The sequence below is a fragment of the Zerene cesonia genome, chromosome 15 (genome assembly GCF_012273895.1).
Source record: "Zerene cesonia ecotype Mississippi chromosome 15, Zerene_cesonia_1.1, whole genome shotgun sequence".
In the NCBI taxonomy this organism is placed as follows: domain Eukaryota; kingdom Metazoa; phylum Arthropoda; class Insecta; order Lepidoptera; family Pieridae; genus Zerene; species Zerene cesonia.
In genome coordinates, this window is record NC_052116.1 from 3,365,478 (window position 1) to 3,377,027 (window position 11,550).

At 37.1% G+C, this 11,550-nt stretch overlaps 1 protein-coding gene across 1 annotated transcript in view; it reads left to right on the top strand.

The window, feature by feature from the left end:
- Nucleotides 1-11,550, top strand: part of LOC119832456 (Down syndrome cell adhesion molecule-like protein Dscam2) — a 36,651-nt gene that overhangs the window by 18,322 nt on the left and 6,779 nt on the right. Inside the window, exons 18-27 of the mRNA XM_038356125.1 lie at nucleotides 670-827; nucleotides 1,706-1,928; nucleotides 2,371-2,510; nucleotides 4,298-4,368; nucleotides 4,860-5,103; nucleotides 7,138-7,319; nucleotides 7,697-7,820; nucleotides 8,071-8,200; nucleotides 8,784-8,965; nucleotides 10,495-10,700. Coding sequence (XP_038212053.1) covers nucleotides 670-827; nucleotides 1,706-1,928; nucleotides 2,371-2,510; nucleotides 4,298-4,368; nucleotides 4,860-5,103; nucleotides 7,138-7,319; nucleotides 7,697-7,820; nucleotides 8,071-8,200; nucleotides 8,784-8,965; nucleotides 10,495-10,700 — 1,660 coding nt within the window. The remainder of the gene's footprint in view (nucleotides 1-669; nucleotides 828-1,705; nucleotides 1,929-2,370; nucleotides 2,511-4,297; nucleotides 4,369-4,859; nucleotides 5,104-7,137; nucleotides 7,320-7,696; nucleotides 7,821-8,070; nucleotides 8,201-8,783; nucleotides 8,966-10,494; nucleotides 10,701-11,550) is intronic.

Sequence of the window (11,550 nt, forward strand, 5' to 3'; positions counted from 1 at the left end):
TCAGCCTATATATGTTCCCACTGCCGGGACACAGGCGTGCTCAGCTACTAATAAAAATAGTTATACAACTTTCCTATTAAACATAAATATTATATATTTTTAATGTCATATTCTTTAATGTATTTATTTAAGCTCACCTGCCATATATACGGAACGTTATAAAGTGCGAGATTTTGTTTCAAAATGAACTGTATTCATTTTAGTAGCTTAGCCTCTGCACTTAGTATAAGAGAGTTAGTTGTTGTTGGGCGAGGGGTATGACCTAATTCCTAGGCAGCTTGGCGGTCCGAGCTTTTGCAAATTTAAATGCGACGCAGGTGTTTCTGGTGATTTCAGGTTTACATTTCATTTATAAATATGTTTTATCACGACAGGTTTTATGGGTTTAAAGGTTTTACTTAAAAATTACTCTTTAAAACAATGATTAATTATGATATAACGTTTTCTGTAGATAAAATTATGAATAATACAAACACACAACACCAGACGTTATAAGTATTGAAATTATATTTTCTTACATATTTAGAATTATTATATTGAAAGACGATGTTAATAAAGCGTCTATGCTCTATACCTACGGATAAGTCCGATAATATTATGTCCTAAACCATTGGAGTTATCCAATACATCGTCGGATACATTTTAGCTCCAAATTAATCAAATTAATAGCGGCTCCGGTGGCGTCGAAATGCGAGACCTCGGTAACGGTGCGATGATGTCTGAAATCACGATCACGCACGCGGGCCCCGAGCACGCGGGGGACTATCGCTGTTTGGCGCGTAACTTGTATGGCACTGACGAACTGATCTTCAGGTTGTTTGTTAAAGGTGAGTTCCGATAATTTATCAATAGGTTTGTGCTGTGTGAATTATTGTATTAATATGTAATTTAATTTGGATTTTATAGCAATTGAATCTTAATGTTACGAGTGTGTGATCTATAAATGGTTTATATATAATATAATAATTTGGTTAAATTATATGATTTAAATCTCTCAACAATGGCATCTATTATGTTTTGTTCTATGAAATTTTATTTAAATAAGCAAGTTCGTAGAATAAGAGCAATCAAGCTTTAGCTTCACAAACAACTTGATGATCTTCGCGAGAAGCGATTTTGGTTCTGAATAATAATGAGACTATCGCACTCTAGTATTATTATATAGTTTATGTATACATTATAGACATATTTTTATAAGACAATTTATGAAGTTTTTCAATAGAACTGATACTTGATAGTTTAAAAACTAAAAAATATACAAAAATATGGCTATTGTTTTAAATATTTGACTATTTTAATTTTTTCGGTATATTGTGGGATTATGTGCCAAGGCTTGGTTAACAAAAGATACACAGAGTTATATCATATCTGGGGAAGGAAAAAGTTTGAGTTACAGAAGATTGAATGATATTATCGTTATTTCATGTCGTAAGGAGAATGATTTGAATAGTGTTTGAGGGAGCACAAAAAAACTTTGATATACCGAAGATCGTATGCAATCAATGTGACGCTTAAGGGAAAGTAAAACATAGTTTTGCTTAACAGACAATTTATATGATATTGCAACATGTCTGAGGGAGGGTATCGATTGATTGATATGATAAGTGTCACGTTTGATGAAACAGGAACCAGGGCTTTGGTCGTTCAAAGCCTGAATTCTAAAGTCACAAGCGTGTGGAAGGGTAAAACAAAGCTTGTTACACAGAACGGCCAAGCGTGCCCGAGGAAGTGCGCATATCGGAGGTGTGGTCGCGGCGCGCGCGCGTCACGTGGCGCGCGGCCCGCAACAGCGCCGTGTCCCAGTACGCGCTGCAGTACCGCGCGCTCGCGCCCGCGCCCGACGCGCTCCCCCCCGCGCCCCTCGACGCGTGGAACTCCCCCGACGTCCTCAACGTCACGCTGGCTAATTCCGATCTGCTCCACGTCGCGTAAGTTTGCTCGGGCTTATGAATATGATAATGCTCTGTGAATTTCAATTTCGCTGACGCTAATGTATTTACGGTTGTGACGCTTCAACTGTCTCGATCGTGAATTAATGTAGCGAGTTTCGAGATCTCGTGCTAAATTATGAATGAACTTGTTAAGATATGATGATCATTTTCATACGCAGCTATGGTAATTTTGCTACGATTCTGTAACAGGATTTTACTTCACATGTGAACAATTTATCTTCCTTTGCCATACATTATAAATAACATTACAGCGCTGAAAACCTTCTTTAAGGCGTACCACAGATCAAAAGATACAACGAATAATACAATTCATTACCAAAAACTCTTAAGCCATCCAAACCCATCAGTGTGATACACTCCACATTAATTGAATTGCATTTCTTTGATACTTTTACACAATACCCACATACTCGTACAGTTCAGAAGGCCCCGGTCGGGCGGGAGCGCTCATATCAGCGCTGTTCCCGGACACGCGCTACGTGCTGCGGCTCGCGGCGCACAACGACGTCGGCGCGTCGCCTTACACCACGCCGCTGCACTTCACTACCAGAGAGGAAGGTAAGCTCGTTTGAGATCCATTGCTTTTAACACATTCATTAGCTGCACCTTTCCCTTGTAACCGACTCGTTTACACTTGATTTTGACCCACTTTAAACGAACAGTTTTATTCAAATTTTACCAATTCAAACAGTATTTACTTATTAAGGATCGGTGACAATTCAAAAATTTCATTCATCTTATTTCTGAAGGATATCCAAGATGAAATAACATCCTTCCATTCAGAAGGGTGAAATGAAACTTGTATCACTTTCCTTTACTTGGTTTGTGTATTGTTGTATTGTTGCTGACATATAATGTGTTTTAAGGGTTTAGGATTTTGAGTGGTGTATGAAAAGAAAATGAAGAACGATCATGTCGATCTGTTTTTGCCCATGTTATGTATTGTTACTAAAAACCAATATCGGGTAAGTATCCTTAAAATAAATTAATATATCGGGTAAATTAATACACTTTAAATTTCTAAATCAGCGTGTAATATAATTAGTAATTAATTAAGAAAGCTCATTATAGTCTACCTTTTCGCTCGCGAGTCTCCTTCGTATACCTTTGTGTCGATTCCTCTTAGCTTTAAGGGTTTAATTATAATTAACATTCAACTTGTAAACATTAACATCTAAGATACCCAAGATACCTTAATTTTATTTCGATACTTACTATATAGTATTTATATTGTAATAATGTATATTATCTATTGCTGACGACCTTTCAATCGGTATTTGTATAAACGATTTTCAACAACCCCTTCCGTATTTTTTTTTTTGTATATTTTCCTGCCAAGATGAAAGTAAACAGATTTCTTACGGGTTTATATTGGCGAATATCAGAAATCAAAGTTAAGATGCCACTTTGCCTTTGTTGTTTTATTGACAGTAGAAATACAAATAAATCGATCCTAACCGACTGAAGACAATTTTCTTGGCATTTTGAAAAGCGTGTAACTTTTTTAAACGAAACGCCTATATGGACTTATGTGTGTAATTTCTTTTCATAACTTCTAGTTATTTACATAAAATAAAAGAGCAAGGTAAAATTATGTGAAAATTATATAAAAGAGCACAGCCGAAAAGTGCCTAAAAGAGTGTAAAAATAAATTGACTTCTTGTCACGTAAACAAACTAGTACATGTCCGGACTCTGGAATAAATCACTTTAGACGGGGACAATTTTTACTTGGAGGAGAGAAAAAACTCAATTTTATGGTAAATGTGTTTGAAGGAACTTTTTATAGACTTTTAAACACAGATGCGTCCGCAAAGTTGTTAAGCAAGTTACTTGTACGTCGAGTCGTCGCTTGTAAAGTTTTTAAGTTAAAATATGTTTTTTGTTTATCAAAGAGCCCTCTCCATATTCAACCATCAGGTATAAATATAGCGTTCGTATAAAATAAAACACGTCTGTGTACGTATATTTTAAACTTTTGTTTTTAAGTTTTAATATAAAATGTATACAAATAATATAGGACTTAATCAATGAGTTATTACTTTTATGCCTGATATTTCTATGCCTAAAAAATGTGCACTTTTTTTTTCTAAACGAATTTTTATTTCTAAAAACAATGACCAGAAAAAGATTGGACTACTGAAAAAAAATATGTCAATACTGGTACATTAGATACTTCAAAATATCTCGACGTGATCAAGTCAATACCGAATCATCAGACCCTCGCTAAAAATATTACTCTATGCAGAAGTAAACAGAGAAACTAATAAAGTTTTCTACAAAAATAGCTTTTGATATTTCAATTTCAGTATGTGAAACAATAACAATAACATTTAATCTCCTTAGCGCCTGGGGGGGTGCCTCGGGACATTTCGCTGCGCGCCCTCCGCGCTCGAGAGTTACTCGTCACATGGCAGGTGAGGTCTTAAATTAATTTCTATGACAACATTGTTACCCTTCAGGATTCTTTCTGTAAACTAGCTGTCTGAGAACTTGACGTCTTGAAATAATCAATGTGATGTGAATGAATGTTTCAAAATTTCTCATAATCAATGTGCTTGAGGCTATTTAAAGAATAATTCTAAGGCAAGATACGTAACCGAATTGTACTAGTATTTTGGCAAGTCCACGTTAGTGGAGTTAAAGAGATTCAATGAAAATAAATAAGTTAATTTTCCTTATAGATTTTTTAAATACTTCTATCTGGATCTAGATTTTTAATTGTCGTAAAATTCAATTTCAATTCAAACTAATGAAAATCTAATACCTAATAGTTACTACGGACTAAGGCACTACCTCACAAATACCAACATACTTAGCTTTCAACACCCAGCAGCAATGTCCTAATAATGTCTTGGCCTAGAAAATGTAGTGCCACACAAATACCAAGATAGCTTTCCACTCCCAGCCACCGCCCCGCGAGACGTGGCACGGCACTCTACTGGGCTACACGATCCGCTGGTGGGAGGCGTCCGACGAGGGCAAGGGCAGCTCGGACAAGGCGTCGGAAAGCGGCGCCAGCGCGGACGCCACGAGCGCCACGCTGCGGGGCCTGAAGCCGGCCACGCGGTACGCGGTCGCCGTGCGCGGCTACAACGCGGCGGGGAACGGGCCCGCGTCGCAGCCGCACTACCGGCACACGCTCGAGTCGCGTGAGTACACTGTACTTGTGGCCGACTTAAAAAAAGGATGATTTTTATATGTGTTCGTGGATAACTTTGCCGTTTATCGACTTGATTTTTTTTGTATGTACACTTTATTATGTATGAAACAAAATACAAAATATAAAAAATATGATACAGAAATAATAAAGCGTGTTGTATCACTCGGCAGTGATCTCTACAAGGCAATCAGGAACTTATTTACCTGATTTTCTTTAGTGACCTATTTAGCCACTTAATGTTTCACAATTATTATCAGCGTATTAAAAATTATAAGTTTCGTTGAGCATAGTATCATAGTATCACCTTCGACGGACCACGCTGTATAGTTCCAGTCAAGTCGAAATAAACAGCAATCAATATTGATACAATTACTTACGTTATTAGATTTTTCAAGTCGGTCGTTATTCAACTTTTACTGACATAATTATAGTAATTCATAAATCATAATACAGCTGTCTCACTTTAAACTAAATGTTCAGTGGGAAATGTTGAAGGCTATTCAACCTCCAAGGTCTTCATTAATATTATCAAAGGAAATATTATCTATGTTTAATTCTCTTGAATGTAACATCAACGCTATTAGATCGTCAAAAAGCATGATTAACTTTCCCGCCAATATATCTGTGCCAGAGACGTGATAGGTGCGTCATAAATTTTCCTATCAAAATGCAAAATGGCTTAATTGGACCGTGGCTTTTTCGATTCAGGGCAAACGATTCGGAACAAATTGATGGCAAATTTTTATTTTTCACATTAAATTGTTACGAAATGTATTTTCAATTTCGTTGAAATGTTGCTTCGTGATGTATTTTATTGGAATGTTTACGTTAATGAGTAATTAACACGGCTCAATTATGCCAAAAGTACAACGTAGTTGTTTAATTTGTAGCGATAAAGCTGTACCAAACATTTACATACTTCTTAATTTCTATTTATTTTAATTAAATTAGTATAAAGACGAACTACAACAGTTTTAATATGTTATGTATGCTTGTATCCTACTATCCAATTATCCAAAAGACTAGTGAACAGGAATTATGGAAAATAAAATCTATAAAATTATGATATCTAGTAGGCTAGAGTATATCCATTTTAGTGTTCATTAAGAATTTGACAATATCAAACCTATTCTCGAGTTTCAATCTTATTCTGTACAAATAATTCATCAACTTTTTAAGACTTATACAACCGCAAGGCGGGCCGAAAATGACAAGCTATTCTCTGAATAGTTTCATAACTAGAACATCTCCATACTTCTATAAAGGTCGGGACAGTTCCGTAATTACTTTGTAACTGATAGTTCTCTACATTTTCCACTTTAGCTCAGTTTAAACGGAAACTGTCCTAAGATGTCAGATTTCAAGCGTGACTTGTAAATTCTTGTGAAGTTATAGGTAAGGTATTTGCTTGATTTAAGAACAACGAAGCGTATCTCAGAACAGTATAGAAAAATCTATCGTACCGATATTTTTATAGATATAGAATTAATTGAAATAATTAAAATTCAGTGTAATGATTGTCCTGAGGCATTTGGAAAAAAATATGAATGAAAAATAAAAGTTGAGTTCTGACTGAGATTGATTCTTATGCGTAAACAAAGCGTTATAAAGTTTGTTGATAGTTTACAATGGCAAAACGTCTATAATCTTTCGATTTACAATACTTTTTTTTTATTTAATTGAAGGGCTTTATCGCTTAGCGATAACATCGCCCTATAACAAACAAATCACAAGAATCTACACACAAACAATAAAATAAAACAATTTTACATTCTTCTTAAACCTACTTCCGCGATTTTGACCAGCATCCGGGCTTCCTCCGACAACGGGAAAGCGAGGATGCTGTTCACGACCCCAACATTGCATGTATTGCATCTGAACAACCTTCTTCTGAGGTCTTGGTTCCGCACACATTCCATCAAAATGTGCAACACATCCTCAATGCTTCCACACTCAATACAGTTTGGTGAATTGTCTATTTATTTACAATGCCTACTTAAGCTACACACAATGCATTCTCCAGCCCCCACAGGCAGTCCGGAAGGCGTCAGCTGCGTGTCCAGCGGATCCACGTCAGTGCGCGTGTCGTGGCGCGCGCCGGAGCCGGACGCGCGCGGCGGCCTCATCACACACTACACGCTGCAGTACACCAAGCGCGATGTGGACCCGTTGCTGCCCGTTCAGGATGCGCATTTGCGGGTGCAGGTAGGGGGGTAATAATGCAGTAAACCAGGCAGGATGAGGGGAGGAGCTTAGGATGCGTTAGTCGGGAGGGGAATAATAATTAACGTTTTAAATATCCGCCTCAGTATGCCAGGCGGGATGTGGATTGGATGTCGATTCAGGATGTGCATTAATAATGAAATTATAACACGTCTTTTTGACTCATATAGTGAAAATAATGCGGTTTTTTACGACTACTATATCTGATGTTGAAAATAGTTTGTGTCCAAAAGAAAGGGGTAATTGGAAACAAATGATTTTCTCTATTCTATTTACATATGCATTACCAGCAAGGCAATCAGTTTCTCAGAAACGATGAATTATCGCGATGTTTTAGTTAAATTACATATATTTATCAGGGCGAAGAAACAACAGTATCTCGACTAACTCCATACTCAGAGTACGACATAAGGGTGCGTGCACATAACGCCGCAGGCGACGGGCCTCTATCCCCTCCACAGATGTGCAGGACTGATGAAGATGGTAAATTAATATTATTTAGAAAATGTGAATCAAGTACTTTTTGTGTTTAATTTCAAGAAAAAATTGTTTCCTTTTATCAAATACATTCGCCTTTTATCACGTTCTCAAGTTTGAAGAAGTATTTCACCAGTCATACATACATTACATACTAACAAATCTTTGATTTGATTAATATTAAAGTTTTGAATAAGTTAAATAAGATATTAAGTTGTACTTCATCTTCCGAGTTATAAATAAACACATGATGTAGTACCGAGCGCTCCAAGCGGTATCAAACTGATAGCGCTGAGCGAGCGCTCGCTGCGGGCCTCGTGGTTGCCGCCCGTCGAGCCTAATGGACGACTCACGCATTACTCCTTGTATGTGAAGGATTTGTCCGGGTAAGAAATTATATATAGACGTTTTCTGTTTTAAAATTACATACAGTATGAGTTTTGAATTGATTAAGTTTGACTTTTTTGAGATTGGCATTTAAAATAAAAATTATGAATCTTTCATGACTTGTATTTGTTATTCTATAACTACTAAAATAGAGTATTTATAAATATCGCAAATTACAGTATTGAAGGGGTTTTCAGCCTTGGAGATTCTATTCAGGATTATAATCCTCGATGATACATTTGGTTTTCAAAAGCGAGTTTAACCTATGAACTTCTTATTATATTTGTGTAATATTAGTTATACCCACGTCGTTTCCCTTTATTTTATTGTACTGAATTATATGTTGCAATAAATAATTTATCAATTTAAATTATTCATTTTTTCATAAAAACCTGTTTTCTCTTTCTAAGGTGTGAAAGCCACAACATGAACTAAAACGAGTTATTTGTGTTATCAATACACCAGTCTGCTCCACAGATCGCAAGAAGCGAATGAGGCACACTTAAACACGTCGGCGGATTATATATAAGTTTTTAAAAGGAAGTTAGTTTATATCACAAATATACCATTAACACATGACAGGTCGCAAGAAGCGAACGTGACGCGCGTGAGCACGTGCGTGGAGGGCGAGGAGGGCGCGGAGTGCGCGCGCACGCTGCGCGGGCTGCGCGCCGGCCGCACGTACGAGGCGTGGGCGCGCGCCGCCACCGCCGCCGGTGACGGCCCGCCCTCCGCCGTCGCCGCCTGCCAGACCACTGCGCTCGGTGAGTTCTAGAACCTTCTAGAAGTTCCTACTAGCTAGCGTTTCGATCCGCCGTCGCTTGCCAGACCACTACGCTCGGTGAATTTTAGAACCTTCGAGAGCCTTCTAGGCGTTCCTAGATTTCACTTCGATTCGTCATCGCCTGGTAGACCACTGCGCAGGAGAGTTCTAGAACCTCCTAGAAGTTCCTACTAGCTACCGTTTCGATCCGCTGTCGCCTGCTAGACCAGTGCGCTCGGTGAATTCTAGAATATTCAAGAACCTTCTAGACGTTCCTAGTAAATTCAACTTCGATTCGTCGTCGCCTATCAGAGCAATTCAGAAAGATTTATGAGATCTATGATATGATGAGATCTAAAACTTTTTGGAAGCTTCTAGTCCTCCCTTGGTGAACTCTGGAGAGTTTAAGGATTTTCCAAAATTTACTTTGATGACAATTATGCTTCACCGAGTGGATACTGATACCACTAATATTTCAAATTTTAAGAACTAAAATATGCCAATTCTATGTGAGATAACTATGGTGTTGTTGTTCATTGATTTTGTTGAAAAGTAATCATAAAACGTTTTCAATCAAAACGTTGGGGACTCACCGCGCTGGGCTCGTTACTAAATTATTAGTTCTTAGAACCCGTCAACTTTGTATTCCGCTAACGAATAGTATTAAAAAAAATCTTTGCAAGCTTAATCAATTGTTCTTTGGCATTAACATCTATCTTTGGCGCACTTAATAAACAAGGCAAAGTGAAAAAAAGAATGATGGCAAGGAAGGATTTACCTATACTTACATTGTCCTACACTCATTTTATTTGTTTTTTGTAACTGTTGTTCGATACGACAGTATCTACTTCAAGATCACAGGTAACATAATACTAAAATACATATTATACAAAATTTTTTCTGTACGTATATTTTTAAATTTTCACATTTTGAGCTCAGAGTCAAACGGATTGCAACTAGAAGCTTGTTCAGTTTGTTCAATTGAAGTTAGTATAACTACAGCGCTCATTGTAGCAACTAGCAGTTTATTCGGTCGCTTTTGTAACATTTTCAGTTTGTTTTGACGTATGTATATAACACAGTGTACAACTTGATTATCAATTCTACTAATTTCTGTTTTATATCGTTTAATGTTTTAGCCACGTATACTGCTGTTCTACTATGGTGTATGCTTATCTGAAAAAAGTCTATTTAAATTACATATTTTATATTATACTGTATTTTCCAAACGAGCTGTAGTTGGCTCTAGATAATCATCATCTCGCACATCGTCAGACGTCAGATATTTCTTTAAGAGTATATCACAATATTATCACATTTCTTTAAACTTCACTTGTATATAGCCTTCTTTCACTTCCCTGTGATCGCAACTGCAACGCCATGTCGGGACCAAAAATTATGTATTAAGTTACAAATACGACAACACCTAACCCAAACGCACGAGAACATAGACGCCAAGTCCAGATATATAGTGCATAGTGACGGGGTTGTACTGCAAAGTGTCGATTGACCAATGAAGCACGTTTGCAGCGCCAGCGCGCATCTCGTCGTTCGGCGGCGTGTCGGTGGGCAGCGCGGGCGCAGCGCTGTCGCTGCGCTGCGCGGTGGGGGGCGCGCCGCCGCCCGCCAAGCGCTGGCTGCGCGCCGGCGCGCCGCTGCACGTGCGACCGCCCTTCCACCTAGATGGTGATGCGCTGATGATACGGAGTGAGTGTTTAATAAACATGGATTTTGTTGTGATTTTTGTTCGTTTGTGTGTTTTATCATGACTAGTGTAGAAAAAGCTTTCTTGTTTTGAACCTTGCGATAGATTTTTATGTAATTTTAACTATAGTATTAAGAATTATATACGAAGTTTTATTAGTTACAGAGCGTACTTATTATTTGTATAATAGAGAAAATTCCTTGTCTTTTAATAAATCGCGCTGGCTGTGCGATATATTACGCGGCTTACATACAATTGAATAATACATTGTTGTAATACAGAATTGTATATCATAAAAATATCCGAAATGGCACACTCCATCTTCTAACTCACAGTAATACAATGGTTACTCTCTACCTCTTTAAATAAAGACTTAATTGTTTATTCAATTGCTTTATTTGCAAAGCTGTTTTCCTAATTAGTGTTAATCCTTATCCAAAAATATTAAATATAATTTCTTGCTCATTTAACGTAGATCAAAATTGTTTAATTAACGTCATTTAAATTAATATTTTAAAAGTATTCTTACATTAAATATTACACGCCATCAATAAAAAACAAAACTTTTGTAAAGGCGTACCTACTGTCACTGTGGAAGCAATAGTTAATTACACACGACAGTCCCCGTGAAAAGAAGGCCGGGTCGCTCCCAAAATATTATTATATACTTCGTAATATTGTGTTAGTAAATTCTTGATTTTTGTAATCGTTTCATATTACAGTACACCTAAACAAAATAACCCCTTTATTATCCATGTTGATATTAATTTCATATTCATGTAACAATATTACACCATACTCACATTAATACTTAGTCTGGCCATAAATACTGTTACACTTAATTATAAAAAAATATTACATTTGAATTTCGAATCTGTCAT